Raw genomic sequence first — 20,386 nt, 5'->3', positions numbered from 1 at the left:
CACCGCACGGCCCAATCACTCTTGCGGTAGCACAGAGAACGGCCGTTAATCAACATGCACCTGTTTCCCCTGTAAGCGATGAGGTATCAGAGCAATCAGGGTGGAAAAATTTAAAAGCACTTAACGATACTGCATTCCCTGTAGCTGGTGCGGTAGTACTGCAATCAGGACGTAAAAGTATGGAAACAGTTAAAGGTGCAGAAAAGCCTGTCAGCACTGCGGTAGCAAAGCAATCAGGACGCAAGCATATGACTAAAACAAAACATACAGTTAGCCATACAGCAGAGCAATCAGGAAGGGTTGCTGCTGAGGGAGCCACAGAATATAAGAAAAATGCTTCCTTACAAAGCAGAAGGGCACTGTATCTAGGACAACAATCACAGCAGCTGAGTACAGTAAATGCTGAATTGCCCTCACAGCAGGACGAGATTCCAGATCCCTCAGTCCTTTTTTGCTCAGATTCTGAGGGAAATGATGAATTTACAGGTTTTAATATTCATCACCCTGAGGTTCCACAGAGCACTGGGGCTATAGAGCCTGTAAGTGATATTGCAGCTAATGGGCACAGTCATCAACAGCAGCACAGAGTTTTGCGTGAGAGAACTAATCATAACCAGCATCAATTCAACTCCACACAGATGGCCTCTCTTGCCACCTCGTGTTCGGATCAGGAACTTCAACAGGTGAAGTCTTTTCATTTAGGAGCTGCAGAATTAAATTATATTAGAAAGGCTCTCATGGGTGATATATCAGCAGAACTAGCTGCGCTTCGCCAATCTTTTCAAGTGGTTCCTGTACAGGCACAACAGTGCAGTCATGCAGCAGGGCAAAGTCACTGGCAACACCATATACGACAGTGCAGTGATCAGATGAATCAGGCAGGTTTCCCCGAAGTTCAGCAACATGAGCTCCACACTGAACTTGCAAATGGATCACCAGATCCACATGATGTGGCCAGGGGTAGAGCACTGGGCTTATTAGCTGGCAGACCAGACAGATCAAAGTTTGCTAGGTAACAGTTTATGCACAATGATTCAGTGCTTGATTTCGAAGACGAATCAGATGAATGGAGTGATACTTCACAACCGGAAGAGCACCACTCCAATAGGTTGTTTCATAGCACTTACTATCTGCCTCTGCTATGCAAGGCTATGGCGGCTTTAGATTTGAATGATGTTGTTACAGAACAGGCACCTTCTACCTCCAGAGGAGCATCTGTCCTTCCGGAAACAAAGTCTACCGATAAGGTCATTAAGGTACCATCACTGCTCAGACAAATAGTGAAATCTGAATGGGACTCACCAGTTCAGTCTACCAAGTCAATGACGTATGCTAAGAAACTATACTTATTGGAGCCAGAGTTTATGGAGCAGCTCAAAACTCCAGACATTGATTCTCCAATTTCTGCCTTAGTTTCTAGAAACTTCCTTTTAAGAGAAGGGGATGCTCAGTTGAAAGATCTTACAGAACGAAAGTTAGATATGGCACTTAAAAAGGTCCATGAAGCGTCAGCCTTGTCGGTACGTGCATCTATAGCAGCAACAATTTTGAAGGTATCAAGGACACAGGCTTTCATTGCAGATGCAACAATGGATGCTACTCAATTCGCAGGTAGGGCCATGGCTGCTGAAGTTGTAGCTAGGCGTATTTTGTGGCTTCGTCATTGGGAGAAGGACGTTTCTTCTCGCATGGTGTTGGCGACAGAACCATATGCAGGCAAGAAATTATTTGGTGAAAATGTGCTCAGTGAAGTACTAGTTGAAACAAGAGACAAGAAGAAGGCAATGCCAGTAACAAGTAAAAAACGAGATGACAGGCGACCTTTTCGCCGTTTTCAGCCATACCAGTCCTTTCGTCCATCTAGGTTTGGAGGAAGGGGGCGAGATTTCCGTGTTAACAGACAAGTTTGGAGTCGTCCAAGATTCCAGTTGTGCAACCAACAACAATCAGCAGCGCGAAATACATTCTCAGCTACCCACAGAGGTGGAAGGCAACAAAGACAATTCTGACTTATTGCAGATACCAGTGGGAGGCCGCCTGCTGAAATTTGCACACATTTGGCAGATGACAACATCAGACCGCTGGGTAAAGAATGCTCTACAGTATGGGTATCAGATAGAGTTTCAGGCCACGCCTCCAAACAGATTTCTCCCGTCACCTGTTTTGGCACATCCCGAGAAGCGCAGGCTACTACAACAGGCAATACAACATCTGTTGCAGATAGCAGCCATAGAACCGGTTCAGCAGCACCAGAAATATCAAGGGGTTTATTCTGTTCTCTTTCTTGTGCCCAAAAAAGGAAACAGTTGGAGAGCGGTGCTCGATCTAAAATTTCTAAACAGATTTGTCAGATACCGGAAATTTTGCATGGAAACATTGGTGTCCATAAAAGAAGCTATTCAGCCTTGAGACTTCCTAGCTTCCATAGATCTAACCAAAGCATATTTACATGTGTCAATCCGTCCGCAGCACCGCAAGTTCCTCCGCTTCGTTTACAACAATCAACACTATCAGTACAGGGCAATGCGCTTTGGCTTGGCGTCAGCGCCGAGGGTCTTCACAAAAATTATGGTGACCCATATCGTGCATCTCCGTCAACATGGGTTGAATCTTTACCCATATTTAGACGACATTCTGATTTGTTCACACACAGCACAGGCAGCTTATCAGGACATTCACACCATACTAGCAGTTCTCCACAATCACGGATTCTTAGTCAACATACCCAAGAGTCATTTGCTCCCTCAACAATGTTTACAGCATTTGGGAGCAATGATAGATACGGAACTGGAGACAATTTCTCTTTCGGAAGACAGAGTTCAAAAGATAAAGTTGGCTGTTCAACCATTGTTAGCGAAGCCTGCAGAGGACTTAATGGCTTAGCACAGGTTTTAGGCATGCTTGTTTCCTCTATCCAAGTTACGCCATGGGCCAGATTTCATGTTCGTCCTCTACAATGGACACTGTTACCATACCAGTGGCAGATAGCACATTCCATGCATCTCCAGGTTCCTCTGACGTTACGACTGAGAACCGCTCTTCATTGGTAGACAAAGGATTGCAATCTACGCAGAGGACTTTCCTTAAAGGACCCACCACGGGAGACTGTCACATCAGATGCGAGTCTCCAGGGGTGGGGAGCTCACTGCAGAGGTCAAATCCTGCAGGGATCTTGGTCCCCTCACGAATCAAACCAAAGCATCAACTTACTCGAACTTCGGGCAGCACGGTTGGCGCTGCAACATTTTGTGCCTTTATTCCATCTCAAACATGTGCTGCTGAGAACAGACAACTGTGTGAAAGCGTTCATAAATCGTCAAGGAGGGACGAAGTCACTGGTTCTTCATCAGGAGGCATCTCTACTAATTTCCTGGGCAGAGCACATGCTACAATCATTGACAGCGGAATATATAAAGGGAGTAGACAATGTACAAGTGGACTGGTTAAGCAGACAGGAGGTGTTGCCGGGAGAGTGGCAGTTGCACAAAGATGTGTTCAAACAGATATGCAGAAGGTTCGGAAGGATGGATGTGGACCTTTTCGCTTCAGATGTCAATCATCAACTGAAGAGGTATGACACTCGCTATCCATCTCACAGAGCAGAGGGTGTAGATGCCCTAAATTCTCCTTGGCCGAAGGCAACACTGTATCTTTTCCCTCCTTTTCCATTGCTACCTCGGGTGATGAAAAAGGTAAGGATGGAGAGGGCCAATGTTGTTCTACTAGCACCAGATTGGCCAAGGAGGCCATGGTTCTCAGAGCTAGTCATCCTATCTGTCGAGCCCCCATGGCGTCTGCCTCTTTGACCAGATTTGCTGCTACAAGGACCACTTCGCCACCCCGATCTCCAATGGTTGAGCTTAACCGCATGGAAATTGAGCAGGGCAAACTGCTGAGGGCCGGATTACCAACGGAAGTGGTAACCACAATATTGACATCTAGAAGACAGTCCACAATAAGAAGCTACCAGTATACATGGGCGGCCTTTTTGAAGTGGTGTAATAGGAATCATGTTACACCTAGGAAGTCGGGAATTACAGAGGTTTAATCCTTTTTAAATGCTGGTTTGAAGAATGGGTTGAGACCCAATACTTTGAGACGACAAGCATCTGCGTTGTCAACAGTGCTGTCTAAGTCTTCTTATGCATCACTGGGAGCTCATCCCTATATGAAACAATTTCTAAGAGGGGCTTCACTATTGTCAGCACCTGTTCATCATCGTTTTCCGACATGGAATCTTCACAAGGTCTTGGCAGCTCTTCAAAAACCGCCATTTGAACCATTGAAAACGTCTACGTTACGAATACTTTCCTTCAAATTATTATTTCTCATAGCAATAACATCAGCTAGACGAGTATCTGAACTTGGAGCTCTCTCGGTGGCATAACATCTATGTATCTTCCATACTGACAGAGTCATTTTGAGAACAGATTCTACTTTCGTTCCAAAAGTTAATTCAGCCTTTCACTGTCAGCAGGAAATAGTATTGCCAACATTTTGTCCTTCGCCAAAGCATCCTCTAGAGCACGCTTGGCATTCATTGGATGTGAGGAGAGCACTTAAAGTATATATAAATAGGACTAGGCCAATAAGGCAAACTGATTCTTTGTTTGTTTCTTACCACCCAACTACTCTCGGTAAAAAGGTGTCCTCCTCTACTTTGGCGAGATGGATTAAGGGCTGTATTGCCTTAGCATACAGTTCTCTAAACATACCATTACCTTCAGGCATCCTTGCTCATTCCACTAGAGCAGCAGCTGCCACTGCAGCTTATTCAACAAATGCATCTCTTCAAGAAATATGTAGGGCGGCCACTTGGGCAAACCCTAATACTTTTACTAAACATTATAAAATAGATATTTATGCTTCAGCTGAAGCAGCCTTTGGGAGGCGAGTTATTCAGCAGGTCCTGAGTGATCATTGAACATTTATGTACCCACCCAATCAATACGTCAGCTCTGGAACATCCCACTTGGGCGTGTCCTGGTGCCCACTGGAGAAGGAACCGTTTTACTCACCAGAAAGGTGTTTCTCAGTGCGCGCCAGGACACCGCCCACCCTGGGATACAAACGACAGGAAACATGATAATAAAACAGGTGGACACTGAAGAGTCAATGATCACTCCTATCCCATGTATCATTCGGTGGAGGTGGCAGTCGCTCTGAGTAGAGACTGTATAGTTATTTTTGCAACTTAAGTGTAAAGTGTATGTTTTCGTGATAATTACAGTTAATGTTGTCACGGTTTTTTAGATATGTATAAGTTTATATTTTAAGCTTGGCCAAACGGCGAACTAGCACTCCGTGGGAGGGGCCGCATTAACAGTCTGTTTGGAGTGTTAACTCTTTCCTGCCTCAAGCACTAGCAAGGAACACAATACCCACTTGGGGGTGTCCTGGCGCCCACTGAGAAACACTTTTCTGGTGAGTAAAACGGTTCCTTTTCTTGCAGCCCAGAGGAAGAATCTTCTTCATCCTCAAGTGATGAAGATGAAGATGACAGAAAACAAACTGATGAACTCTTAGGAAAAGTTGTTTGTGTAGACTATGTTGGTGTGGATAAAAAGAAAAATCTGTGGTTCCCGGCCTTGGTAAGTATTTTGCTTTATTTTTTTTAATACCTTTATTCTGAAGGGAAAAAAGATGTATCTAGAAATCATATCTTGCGCTTTGGGTTATAGTTCTTGCATTACACAAAAATATCATGCTAAATAAATAAGGTCAGAATATTTTTACTATCAACAATTCATTTGTGCACACAGGGCAGTAACTTCATAAAGTCCATATACTGTAAAACTGTACTGTTTTAATAGCCAGTAAGTAAGAGGAACTGTAAGTACCAAGTCGGCATGTGTATACAATAATATAGAGAGTATTTTTTATGTAAAACAGAACCCATTTTGTGATCCCTATCAATTTCCTTGCTATTCATCCACCACCCAATTGCATAGAAGAAGGAATTAAAAGGGAAAAGCTGCTGCCTTCCTTTTTTATGCCACAAAACATACAGATTGATGAATCTGTATTCAGAAGTGGTGTGCCTCTGAATATCAGTTGCTAAGGACAAACAGTAGAGGGCTATTTTTTTCATGTGATCACCAGACCTAGTTTTAAGCCACCAGTGGTAACTGAATAATTGAAGGTCTTTTATTGCTCATTTGAGAGAGAGAAAATTGTTGGAAAAATAGCCCCATAATAAAAAACTTTAAAAAGTTTACTTTGTTTTATTCTCATGGTTTTATTCTTCATAGTATGAAATACTACTTGATAGTGTTGTGGTGGGAAAAGGTTACATGAGTAATTTAAACTCTTGCTGAGATCAGTAATGAAAAGGGATCCACTAACCCACCATTATTTGTGTTCACCGAGGATCCCTCTCTTCCTTGAATCCTCCAGACAATTCTGAAGAGAAGAAGGGTGTCTCAGTTCATGCTGGGCTTTGGAGAAGGAGAGGCAGCAAGAGGCTTCTGCCTTCTCTCAGCTTGGACAAGTACAGAGAAAGCAGCTTGAAGGAACATTGCTTGTTTTCTTACCTGACTCTCAGTGTGAAGTGAGATAAAAGGGCTCTCCCCTCAAGTCCTCTGTGCATGCAGAGGACTCGGGCAAAGGTGTGTGTGCCTTTTATCTCACTCAGTGCTGGACTTCACAGAAGGCAGAAGTCATGCAAATCCCGTTCCACTTGTTGCCTCTGTATCTTCAAAGCCCACTGCAAAATAAGAAGACATCTCCCCTAAATTCTCTGCACATATCAGAGCACTGTTCGTACTCTGTTCATAGGGTTTTCGTGGTAAGAGGTATTCAGAGGTGGTTTACCATTGCCTTCCTCTGAGTTTGGATGCCTCTTAGTCTGGTGTCTCAGCTTTGACCATTCCGCCTTGGGTGCCCCTGCTAGGAGTCTAGCCTCTTGGTCTAGACTCCTGATGGCATTGCTCTCAGCTTCAACTTACAAGATCTGAACAGGGCGGTTCACGACAGATGCTCTTGGAGGTCACTGATTCATAGGGTCACCATAAGACGTAAATGACTTGAAGGCACATAACAACATCAGAGCACTTAGAGAGGAGCGGGGACTGTGTTTTTCATGCATGGTACAATGGAAGACTGCCTTCCCACAAGTTCTCTAAAGTTTTCAGAGAACTCGAGGGAGGGATTTTTTGTGCAGGGGATCCATGGCAGGGGCAGTCACTGTGGTGAGCAAATTTGTGGACCTAAGATATGAACTAGAAACAAATTCATTGAAATCTTTTTATATAAATATATTGTACCATTCTGAGTTTTTAAATATTTCCTTTCTTTTTATGCAGGTGGTCTGTCCAGACTGTAGTGATGAAATTGCAGTGAAAAAGGATAACATTCTTGTTCGTTCTTTCAAGGATGGCAAGTTGTGAGTGAAAATACATACTCCAATGTAGTTGTTATTTATACCAACTATCTAATGTCATTTCTACTGAAAGAGACAAGGCTTTTTTAAATCTATGCTAATAATGGGGAGGGACAGGAAGCACAAGCCAGTTTGTGTATTCTACCTTCCATGCCACTCTGGTCATGTCAAAACACACGAAGTGCCTATTATATATGTTAAGAAGCAGTTTGCAGTTTTGTGCAGCTCTAGAAGTAGATGGATAGAGACTTTCAAGACTAGTTCTGTAAGTGAAAGTTTATTTTTATACTCTTCTGTTGATTAACATGCTTGTGTATTGCTGTAAATCCTGGGAACAGTCTTATTTCAGCTGGCTTCAAAATGATGGGCCCCTTTCTGGCCTGATTTATGCCAGTTTTTCACTTAAGCAGAATTTCTTTTCTTTAAGAATGTTGAAATAAGGAGCTGTCAGCCTGTTCTCCTTTTATAAAGTAATTTGTCTCCCCTCGTGGCTTGGAAGGCATTCCTACATGGGAAGGCTTGGCTGAGGACCCATTTTCTTAGTGGCGGGAACTACTGAGAAGTCTCCCACCTTTCTTTCTGCTTCACATAAGGAGGCAGGTGGAACTCCCCAGAGTAACATGTAGAAAGGGAGAAACAAACAAAAACTGTTACAACTTCCTCATTTCAGGAACAGCAAGAACAATTCTGACCCTTTCAGTTTCACAGTGCCTCAAGTCCCTCACACCAGGTTGGTGGAGAAAAGCCTGTGAAAACTTCGGTATTGCCAATCAGCATGCTCCTACCCTTCAGGCATTTCACACACACACACACACATCTTTTTTTTGTTCCTCTCTCTGTGTGAGGGAGAATCAAAGAGACAATTTCTACAACCTTCTATATGGCTCAGAGGAATTTGTCTGCAGGAGACAAGATGCATGCTCTCCTCTTCAGGGAACCAAGCAGCTGTCAGCTGTTCGTTCAACCCTAGCTAGCATCCCTAGCACTTTGGAGGGCCACAGTGAGACAGCTGAAGTCCTCCTATCCCATCCTGAGTTTCAGAAGTGGCTAAAAGCCTTGTTTAACTATTGCCTGTAAGGCTTACAAGAATGAAAGTTGCTGCTCTCACAGCCATTGTCCCTCGTAATGTCAGCACTTTACTGACAGACGCAGCTCCTACAGACATGTCTCCTCTTGCTCTTTCTTCGAGAAGGAAAGGGAACTCTGGCAGTCACCAGGAGGATTGCCATTATTCTTTCAGTTCTTGGGAGTGTAAGCAGGAAAGAGAAATGTCTTGCACCTAGAGCAGATGTCACTCAAGGAGTAGATCATGGAGTCAGGCTAGTCACTGTGCCTCATTAAAAAGCCATGTGGGGGGGTTGCATGCCTCCACCCTTGTTTGCCAGGTGTTCATGATCTCTCTTAAATGAGGCAGATTATACCTCATGACAGCCTTTCTGGACCAACCTAAGGGTCAGCATCCTTCTCTTCACCCGTCCCAAGTCACAAGGTTTCCCCTAGATCTAGATCTCCCTCTGTGGTCTCTTGGGGAATTCTCCCTCTAGGGAGTATAGTTAGTGGTCTGAAGAAGATGGGATACCTTCCAGACATCCTCAAAATATTATTTTCTTTCCTGAATGCTTTCAAAACTTCTAGACAAGGGTGTATCCACCTTGAACTTGCCTGAGTTTCCTACAATTCCTTCCAAATCCTCCAAACCAGTGGGAATATATTTGACTTTTCCTTGCCCCCCCTTCCACAAGGCCCTTTGTTCAGTTCCCTGTGTGCTTTGACCCTGCCATAAAAAATGCGGTGAGCTGTCTAGGAAGGTCTATCCATTCTGAGGTCAAGAAATTTTATTCTTCTACTCAAAGATATTTTGTCTGATGTTTAGGTTCTTAAAATGGATGTTTCTGTGGATGCCTTAACTCCTCTAAAACTGTTTTGCCAACCAATCAGAAAGACCAAAGAGCTTAAAGTGACGTGCAGAGGGTTTGAGGCATCTTCCGTGTTTTTGTGTGCTGGGCCTCCTCTATTGTCGCCATTTTTACCAGAACCACCTTCATGTGGACCAGTCAACTGGCTTCAGTTTCTGATTTTCCTAAAACTGTCAGACCATCTCTAAAGGATTTCTCTTACTTCAGCCTTTTTGGCAGCTGCATCCTTGGATGCACTGCAAATGAATGCTCAATCTTTGACCTCCAATATGGTAGCCAACTCCTTCATTAGAGTGTGAAACTTTGTTCAAATGTTAGCCTTGCCAGTGTTCATTTAGAGGTCAGAAACATTTTAAGAGACCCATTTGATGTTACATTGATTGAGACAAAAGATAAAATGAAGGCACTTCTAATGTCTCCCAAGAAGACTGTCAAGAAGATTTCCAGTTATAGGCATGCCTTTCATGCTTCTCATAATGTTTATTCTGGGAGGAATGAGATGGTCAGCAAGTCTAAAATGGAAACTTCAAAACAGAGGACAAAGGAATTTGTTCTCACAAGAGGCAGTGATGGACACCAGCTTGGATGGTTTAAAAGAAGATAGACAAATTTGAGGAGGATAAGACATGAAGACTGTGCTGTGCCACCATAGTCAGATGCAGTATTCTTCTGAATAACAGTTGCTGGTAGCCACAGGAGGGGAGAGTGCTCTTGCACTAAGTCCTGCTTGTGGGCATCCCATGGGTGTCTAGTTAGCCCCTGACATCTAGTTAGCCCCTGTGAGAACAGGATGTTGGACTAGATGGGTCACAGGCCTGATCCAGCAGCCTCCTCTTATGACAGTTTCAGTCACAGCTCCGGAAAAAACCTTCCTCTTCCTCTTGATTGCAGGAACTTCCAGTTCAACTCCTTATTGGAGGCAGACTTCAGGCCTTCACAGACATCTGGTGGGCAGTTTCCCCAGATCTGCTTCACCAAGATTCCCTCCTGAGACCTCAAACTCACTTGTTCCATCTAACTGCCTAGAGGTTGAAAGGAAGGCCCTCTTAGACTAGGATTGTCACTCCAGGGTGATTTCTACTCTGCTTGGCTCTTGTAAGCCATTAGGGTATACAACATCTCCTGGAAGACCCTTTTGAAATTGTGTAGCATGTAGCAATTCTGAAGCACAAAGGGCTGAAGGAGTATATTGCCCCTGCTTACTCTTCATCCTATTCGTAAGTTCCAGAAGGTGTTCTAGTGTGTTCAGTAAGGTAGCACAGCTACCTCTGCAGCTTTTTGAGAAGATTTAGAGGGTGTCTACAAGGGCCTCTGTTCATACCTTTCCAAAGGCATTACAAAACTGATACCTATGCCTCGACTGAGGCAGCTTTTTCCTGTCAGGTTCTTCAGACAATCCTCGAACCTTAGGACTTGATATCTGCAGAAGTGTTTGGACATGGAGTTTTCTCTATCCTGTGAATTTACTTTTTTTTAACATCCCATCTAGGAAAGTCTTTTTAGGGGGAAAAACAAAATTCTTACCTGGTGAACTTCTGTTCTTTTCGTGTCAAGGACATTTTGTCCACCCCTTTCCTTTACTCAGATTCTCATTCTCTGCACTCTCATATGTTTCCTCTCTGTTTTCTCTACACTCTCCATGTTTTTTCAGTTCATAGCATGTGAGCCTTTTTTTCACTTGTGCTTAGTACACCATGAAGTTTTGGTCCTCCCTGATATTTCCTTTGTTTACTTCTGATTTTGACCACTTCGTTGTAGTTTATTTGTTTACTGCAGATGTTCCTTTTTTAGTTATTTATTTATTACATTTAAATACCACCTTTTCCCTCCAAGGAGCTCAAGCTGGTGTACATAACTCTCCCCATTTATCGTCACATCAACCATGTGCTAGTAGGTTAGGCTGAGAGATAGTGACTGGCCCAAAGTAACTGAGTGAGCTTCATGGCTCAGAGGGGATTAAAACCATGGTCTCCCAGGTCACAGTCCAACACTTGTAACCATCCTGGAGTAATTCCCATATCTCAGAAAATGGCACTTGAGCCCTGCCCTTCTGGTCTTAGATTTTTTAAATTGTGTTTTTAAATTGTTTTTTGCATTTTAAAATTTATATATTTGTTTTTAATGTTTTTAATTGCTGTAAAGCGCCCAGAGAGCTTCATCTATGGGGCGGTATATAAATGTAATAAATAAATAAATAACCCAGCTAGGAATATCCTATCCTCCTAACCATGAAAAGAACAGAAGTTCACTAGGTAACCAGTTCATAGTATCACTAATTCATTTTGATTCATAGCTTCCCTTATTCCAGTTTTATATTAACTGATAAAGCACATAACAATGACATGGAAATTAAGGTTGCAATCCTTTACACCTGGGAATTAAATGCCATTGAACTCAACAGAACTTACTTCTGAGTAAGGATTGCATTATTACACACCCACCATGCTCCACCACTGATACAATTGTCTGTTCCCACTGCATCCTCAGTCTCTTGATACTTGATACCTTCTTGATACTTCTTGCTAAATGAACGTAACAACAGATGAGACCTATATTAATTTAATGGCTGCGGACCTTGTTTTTCCAAAATACCAGGATACTATTATTGATCATAGATGGATAATGAAAGAAGGATTAGATTATTTTATATGTTTAAATATTTGTCTTTTTAAAGGGTTTTTTAATGCTATATCATTATTTTTTTAGCTCATCAGTACCAAGAAAAGATGTCCGAGAAATTAGTGACTCTTCACCAAAGCCTGATGCCGTACTAAAGCAAGGTAAAAATAACCTAGAAATTATTAAAGAGAACATTTTCCAGTTCACTTTGGCAAGAAGTCAGTAGCATATACTATGAGGAGCAACTGTGCCACCAAAAAGTGAGAGTGCTACAAATTTGACCAGCTGCTTTTCCCAAGTTCAACCCACCCAAAGCTGCTCCTACCCCTCCCACTGCAGAAAGCCCCTTTTATCAGCCATGATAGCTAAATGAAACCTTCATGTTCTGGGGCAGTATACTCCTGAACTATATACTCATTGAGCATACTCAGTGAATACTGGATGCTGGGGACAAACACAAGAGGAATGTTGTTGCCCTCACGACCTACTAGTAACTACTATTTGGTCAGCATTTGACTGACCAAATGGTGCTAGCCTAAATGGAGATCAGTGATTTGCCCAAGGCTTCAAACAGTATATGGCAGAAGTGGAGTCTTAAACATTAGAGCACTTCTGTGATCCCACATTGGTTGCGATCTATTGAGGCTGAGAGATTAGTGTCTTATCCAAAACTGCTGCCTGAGTATTAAATAGAGCAAGGAAATAAGCCCCCAAACTTCCCAATTAAATTCCCCTTTAATTAACTTACCTCCCCAAATCAATTCTTCCTCAACTAATTTACACCCAATATACTCATTTATTTATTTATTTATTTAATTGCATTTCTAAACCGCCCTATACCCACAGAAAGAAAGAAAAACACAATTTTCCTTTCTCCTTAGCCTCTCCAAAGCTCTTGTTGTACAGCAGGGGCAGGAAATCTGTAGCCCTCTAGATGTTACTGGACTCCAGCTCCTGTCAGCCACAGCCAATATGGCTAGTGGGCAGGGGTAATGGGCACAGTAGTCTAGCAGTATCTGCAGTGCCACAAGTTGCTTACTGCTGTGAACACTAACAGTCTTCTATTCCTGCCTACAGCTCAGCTCAGAACAAAAAAGGCCTGAAATTTAAAACTGGCAGCTGCTGTCCAGTCAGCAGCCACCTGATATGCTAGCCAGCCCTGCCTGACTCCACTATATCCCCCTTCCCTGCGGCTCTTCTACCTAAGAAACACACATGCACTCTCTGGCTTCTGCTGTTGTGGCAGGCAGAAAATGAAACTTCCAAATTCCTTCTGAGCCCAGAAAACGACCCATGCTGCAATATCAGGGAAAGGAAGAAATAGAGTCAGCTGAATTTTCATTATTTATTCATTAAATGTATTTAAAACATGTATGCATTGCCTCTTAATTGTAATTTCTGAGGGTGCTTATAATATATGTATATTAAAATGAAAACCAACATCATACAAGACAAGCAGCTTTAGTAAAAGTGGACTAAATACCATTTTAAATAGCTTTAAAACCAGTTTCAAAAACAGCACTTGAGGGATACCTTACTTGTAATGGAGCAGTGTCTCCAGCTGGCATCTGAAAGTTATCAGAGATTGCTAGGCTAATGGACAGGAAACGAGTTCCATAAATGTAGGGCCACAACTGAAAGGGCCCTGTCCTTTACAGCCACTCACCATGCTTTAAGAGGTAGGGCATTCTGCAGGAAGTAGGGCCTCTGATTGTAATATTCAGGTTCATTTGGATAGGATTACGTACTTTTTCAGATACCCGGGTCCCAAGCCATTTAGGGCTTAATAAGTCAGCCAGCACCTTGAATTGTGTCCAGAAATAAATGGATAGCTTGTGATCCTTTTCTTAGGTAGTAACAAGGTACGTCCCCTGCTATTTGCACCAGTTAAAGGGTATGCTGTTATTCTGAGCTAATTGAAGTTTACAATTGTTTTTTCGAAGAACAACCACAGGTGGCATTCCAACCGAGTTGGTTAAGGTATTATGATCCATTGAGCATTCATCTGTAAGATTGGATCAAACACCACTGCCAGGCTGCACACCTTATCTTTTAGGTGAAAGCCTGTCTTGGCCAGTCACATGACAAACTATATCAAGACAGAATGCACTGCTAATTTTGTATATTTATAAAACTATTTGTTATGCGCCTTCAAGTAAACTGTATTTAATGTTATTAGAATGAAATATAGTGAAAGGTGAGCTATGATTAAATGAACACATTGCATTACTTTGATTCACAAAAATTATGTGATTGTACCAGGTGTTTGCCTTGGCTGATGGACACATGACTCATAGCCAATCTGCTAATGGTTACTTGAAAGTGATATGGTAGTATTTAGCTATAGTAGATGCACCTGTAAACATTTGTAATGCCAAAAGCATAGATCCGTGAATGTGCTTACTATGATCAGTTGACCAAAGCCCTCCAGAACAAAGGTGGGGATTATCTCTTAGGATAAGGGAAATCCAGTGGTCAAATAAAAGTAGGATCCTTAGGGTACTTACTGTATTTTCCTCACAGGGTAAAGGTATATGGCCTGCACTAATCTGTCTCCAAATAGAATGCCTGAATGAGCCCTGTTTTTCTTCTTTTTGTGTTTTATGAAGCTGATCTTTTTCTTTTTGCTAAGTTTCGTTTTTTAAATGCAGGAGCAAACTTGGCATTCAGTGTTAATAAATTGAATTCCATTTACAGCTTTTGATCAAGCCTTAGAATTCCGTAAAAACAGAACTGTTCCCAATAACTGGAAGACTGAGTTGAAAGAGGAAAGCTCCAGTAGTGAAGCAGAAGAAGAGGAAGAAGATGAAAAAGAAAAAGAAGATAACAGCAGTGCAGAAGAGGCAAGTACAGCATTGTAATCTAGTGAGGTCATGTTAGGATACTTCCTGTTTGGAGTATACTGGTTGTTGAATTACAGTGGTGGCACAGACAATATCAAGACTTTTATTACATTGGGTGGCATTCTACTAAATAATTATGCTAGTGCAACAGAAGTATCCTCCCTGCCACTCCCACGTGCTGCGTACCATCCCTAAATCTGCTCTGGAGGGTTAGTGGAACTCCCAAAATAGATTTAGGGAGAGGAGAGGGAGAAGACTTTCTGTTGTATGAGGAAAAATCTTTGCAGTGATAGAACAAACGTCTTAGCGCTAGGTTGAACACAACCCTTTAGCATACAACTTCCATACATATAGTCTATATTTGTGAACCTTGATTAATGAATGTAGCCAGCTTTCTATATGCAGCAAAGAAAATTAGTGTGTGATCAATGTGAACTTCTGCAGGAAATAAAAAAACTGCCACTTGGGATTTCTGGCCTATATGTTACAATTTTATTTAAGTTCAAGAAACACGTAGAAAGTGTGGAAATGAGCATGATTGGCAAGAATAAAGGAGGGCCATATAATGTCTTTTTTCTGTTACTTGAGTTTGAGTTGTGGCCAGCAATGTGTCCTCTTGTCCCTTTCCCTTCTTGGCTTCTTAAAGCTTGCTGAGGGGGTCTGACCGAGTAGATCCAGGGTGTGGTCAGTGCATCTTTGTGAGAGGGAGTAGTCCCAGCCACCCTGAAAGAGACAGTGATCCGATGGCTCCTGAAAAAGCCCACCCTAGACCCATTGGTTTGTGACAACTACCACCCGATTGCAAATACTCCCTTTTTAGGGAAGGTGATCGAGAGCATTGTGGTGCAGCAATTGCAAGTACTCTTGGATGAAACATTATCTTGACCCATTCCAATCTGGGACTGAATCAGCCTTGGTTGCCTTGATGGATAACCTTTATCGGGAGAAGGATGGTGGGAGTGCGACCCTGTTATTCTTACTTGATCTCTCAGCGGCATCTGATGCTATTGACTATGGTAGCCTTCTGAGCTGACTTGGTGAGATGGATATTGGAGGCACTGTTTTACAGTGGTTCTGATCTTATCTTTCAGATATTGGATTGGGTGATTGTTTTTCAGCCCCCTGGCAGTTGTGCTGTGCTTGTCCCCAGTGCCGTTTAACATCTATATGAAGCCCTAGGGAGCGGTCATCAAGAGGTTTGGGGCGAGGTATCAGCAGTACACTGATGATACCCAGCTCTGTTTCTTTGTAACATCTGAATCAGGAGAGGCCATGCAAGCCCTGGACCAGTACCTGGACTCAGTGGTGGGCTGGATGATGATGATAAACTGAATCTGAATCCTAGCAAGACAGAGGCGCTGTGGATTGGTGGTTACCAAGTTCAGATAATTGGTCAATTGCCTGCTTTAGATGGGGTTATACTCCCTTTGAAAGAGCAGGTTCGTAGTCTGGGGGTGCTTCTGGGTGCGTGTTTGTCGCAAGAGGCCCAGGTCACCTCAGTGGCTAGGAGTGCCTTTTACCATCTTCAGCTGGTAAGACAGCTGTGGCCGTTTCTGGACCAGAATAGCCTGACCACTGTTGTCCATGCACCAGATTACTGTAATGCACTCTACATGGTGCTGCCCTTGAGGTTGGTCCAGAAGCTGCAGTTGGTGCAAAATGCAGCGGCTCAGCTGCACACTGGGGCAGGGTATCGGTATTGCCAATATGTTACTGCTGCTGAAAGAATTGCACTGGCTGCCCATTTGCTACCAGGCCAAGTTCAAGGTTCTATTTTTGGAGTACAAAGCCCTACACAGCATGGGACCAGGATACCTGAAAGATCATCTTACCCCTTCTATACCCAGTCGATCACTGTGCTCTGCGGGTGAGGGCCTCCTGCAGATACCATCTTATCAGGAGGTCCACTCTACACAACATAGGAAGCAGACCTTTAGTGTTATGGCACCGATACTCTGGAATTCCCTCTCCTTAAATATTAGGCAAGCACCATCTGTGTTATCTTTTCAGCGCCTACTGAAGACCTTCCTGTTCAACAAATTAAATAAATTCATAATTTAAAAAATGGGCTGCTGATGCCATAACCATTGTGGTTAAGGCATTGAACAAGCAGCATAACCGAGAAGGGGAAAAGCCAATCACACACGCCAGTTACGAAGTGGACTGTTGTACATGATCTGAAAAGTCTGCATACTTAGGCCGCCAGTGTCCTGCTTAGAATCCTTCTTAATATTAGCTTTGTGTTTTCCTCAATCCCACTTCTAGCACGCATGGCCATGTGCAGTGTCAGCAACAACTGCTTTTCCAAATGTTTACTGGAAATTGTTTTTCTGGTCTCCAAAAGCTAAAGAAATAAAGAACAGGGCAACAAAAACAAACAGTGCACCTTCCCTCCCAAAACCAAAACCTCAAAATGGTGCCAAACTATATGAGGAACTCTAATAAAAATGTCAATTTGCTGATGCATGTCAATGGAAAGTGGAATTGGTTTATCAGTCTACAAAAGTTACCATCTGCACAACTGAATATTTTTGTTCTGGAGAGGAAAATGTAATTCCTGGTTGGCTGCTATAATCAAATCACAGAGAACAAAGCTCAGCTAATTATTTATCTCTAATTTGATATAAGCTTTTATTATGGCACTTTAAGGCTGCAATTCTGTGCACATGTGTTTAGCAGTAAGTCTCATTGAATTTACTTCTGAGTAGACATGCAGATGAATGTGCTGTAAATATGTATTTATTTATTTTTCTATGCCTCCCTATAGTGAAACTCTGAACATTTTGCAATGAAATTAAACTTGAAAATAGTCATTAGTTTAAGATATGGATAAATAATACTTGTCCTCAGAGATAAAGTACTGAAGCATTCTATAACTGTTCTTGATCTTTTAAAATATAAATTTAATTCCCTGCAGTACGTTTTATATAAAAATTTGATGATTAGCAGAATAAGCTAACATGTTCTTTTGTTATTGCATTATTTAAATTAGGAAGAAATAGAACCCTTTCCAGAGGAAAGAGAAAACTTCCTACAACAGCTTTATAAATTCATGGAAGACAGGGGTAAGCATTTCGTTATATTTTTATAGAGTTTGCTTTACAGTACAAAAATGTAGTACAGTAGAAATATGTAGTGCAGCTGTGGAAACTTGTTTTTTGTTGCTTTTCATATATTTATTATTACATTTATATTCTGCCTTTCAAGGAGTCCAAGGTGGCATGCATGGTTCTCTTCCTCTCTTTTTTCTGCTCACAACAACCCTAACCTGTGAGGTTAGTCTGAGAGACTATGACTGGCCTAAGGTCACCCAGTGGGAGTCTGAACCCTGTCCAGGGGTGGGGAACCTCGGGTCAAATGTGACTCCCCAGGCCTCTTTATCTGGCCCTTGGGACTCTCTCCGCCCACACCCTCTTTCCCCAGGCTACACCCCTCACCAGCCTTGCTTCATATTCTCCTTGACTGTTTTCCCAGGCTGCAATGTGTCCTTGAACTCTGATAATGAGCCTTGCTTGCCTGGATGGATGATAGAGAGGGTGTGTGAGAGTATGTTTAGAAACTAGCCTATTGTGCAAAGGTAAACATTTATATTAATTGCTCCACCCACTTTTGCTTCTGCCCTGCTCACTACTGATATGTGGGCCCAGAAGATTCTCCAGAAGAGAATGCAACCATCAGACTCAAGAAGGTTCCCCACCCCTGTCCTAGTCTAACACGCTAACCACTATGCCACATATGATTGCAAGACTTGCAATCCATCAAGACCAAACACAGCCCACCAGCCATATGTTTTGGCCTTACAGATGCTTGATACCACTCCATTTTTTGCAACCCCAAACAGGTAGTTAAAATAGGAGATTTATCAAGCCCTCAGTGGCTGCCATGCATGGCTGGTGGGGGGTGTTCTGCTTGGTGAGTTACAAGTTGTACAGACCTAAGATAAAAATCATTGTAGAGCAAATATTATTTCAGTATATTTTAGTCTTGAACTGTATCATAATGCCATTTGTCCAACTGCAACTTTGCAGTTATAGGGCAGAATGAATTGATGTGAAAAAAGCTGGATTAAATTGATTCATCTCTTGTTTTGCAAAGACTTTATGTCAGATAACTCTTCCTGTATGTGTTGCTAAAGTCTTCGCACTTCTTTTTTTGCAACTTTCTGACTCCATATATTTTTGATAATGATTTTACCAATTATTTGGTGGAAAATGTATCATTTGAGTTTTGTTACATGATTGTTAACTAGGAAAGTAAGGCTATGGCTGCAATCCTATGCACGCTTACCTGGAGTAAGCCCCATTGGAATTACTTCTGAGTAAATATGCAAAGTATTGAGCTGCACAGAATATATGTGGTATAGTCTGTTTGTGTGATTGAAACTCTGAACTGATTTATGTGCATTAACATCAAATTGAGGAGTTGTCCTTGCCACGCTAAAAAGCCACACTTCAAAATACTTTCTTTCACAGGGACTCCTATTAATAAACGACCTGTACTTGGATACAGAAACTTGAATCTCTTCAAATTATTCAGACTTGTACATAAGCTTGGAGGATTTGATAATGTAAGTACTATTACTCAGGATAGAAAGAATTTAACAGTATAAAGAAAAGTTAATAGTGCAGCTTTAAAACAATTAGGAAAAGAGATTTGTAGATGATGATGTGGACATAACACTTAAGGCTTTTTATGTATTAATTTTTCCAACACAGAGATTATTTTCCAGGTTAAAAAAAGCAACTTGTAATATTAGTTTAGCATATACCCATGTATCTGGGAGTAAGCCCCCAAAGAACTCAGTAAGACTTACTTCTGAATATACATGTACAGCAGTGGTTCTCAAAACTTTTTGAAGTGGTGTAACCATTCACTTTTAACAAAACATCAGTGGAACCCTTGCAGTAAAATATTTTTAAATAATTTAAAAGGTTGGGGAGGAAGCTGATTATTGGGGGAGCAAGCCAGGGAGAGCCTGCCAGAGCAGTAACTTTTAAAAAGCAGCAACTTTGAGACTTTGAAAAAGTTTTGCTGACAATCTCCTCTGATAGAAGCCTTTGTTTTGTTTGTCAGGGCTTCAGGTCTTATCAGAGAGCTCTTGGGCCATATTCAACTAACTCATTGCACTAATGGAAGCCAGCTCAAGGATTCCTGCAAGGGCAATGGGATTGCCCCCCGTGCCCACTCCAAATCTGCTCTGAAGGGTTGGGAGAACTCCAGAACAGAATCAGTGCGGAGGGAGGAGAAAGGCGATCATTCTGTTAGGCAAGCAGAGATTCTTGCACTGACCCAACTGTCTCCTGAGCGCTATGTTCAGTACAACCTCTTATCTCTGTCAGTGACAGTGCCAAGGAACAGCATATTTAACCTTTGCTGCCAAGCTGCAGCTCAGTGGAAGGTGCTAAGAGGGGAATGAGGGATTCCCAGGACAAGTACCTGAATGACACATTTAACCCAGTAGCGGGGCATCATGGGCAGCACAGCATTGCTTTCCTAGCTTACCAACGCTGCCAGTTACCGAGTAGTGCAGGAGTGGTGGATTGGCTCCACTGCTGCTGCTGCTGTGCCCAGCTCCCTGCCGCCTCTACTGATTTAAGCAAGGGGAGGAAAGAAGGGAAAGGGCTTCC

General features: G+C 42.4%; 1 protein-coding gene across 6 annotated transcripts in view; it reads left to right on the top strand.

Moving 5' to 3' along the window:
• ARID4B (AT-rich interaction domain 4B) overlaps positions 1-20,386 on the top strand; it is a 141,278-nt gene that overhangs the window by 82,315 nt on the left and 38,577 nt on the right. For all 6 annotated transcript variants that reach the window (XM_061624525.1, XM_061624524.1, XM_061624528.1 and 3 more), the window contains 6 exons: positions 5,453-5,591; positions 7,305-7,384; positions 12,004-12,077; positions 14,614-14,759; positions 17,752-17,824; positions 19,232-19,326. In XM_061624525.1, the coding sequence (XP_061480509.1) occupies positions 5,453-5,591; positions 7,305-7,384; positions 12,004-12,077; positions 14,614-14,759; positions 17,752-17,824; positions 19,232-19,326 (607 nt within the window). The remainder of the gene's footprint in view (positions 1-5,452; positions 5,592-7,304; positions 7,385-12,003; positions 12,078-14,613; positions 14,760-17,751; positions 17,825-19,231; positions 19,327-20,386) is intronic.

This window comes from Rhineura floridana, chromosome 4 (assembly GCF_030035675.1).
Source record: "Rhineura floridana isolate rRhiFlo1 chromosome 4, rRhiFlo1.hap2, whole genome shotgun sequence".
Taxonomy (NCBI): Eukaryota; Metazoa; Chordata; class Lepidosauria; order Squamata; family Rhineuridae; genus Rhineura; species Rhineura floridana.
The sequence above is the reverse complement of the archived record's forward strand: the minus strand, read 5'-3'. Positions and strand labels throughout refer to the sequence as shown.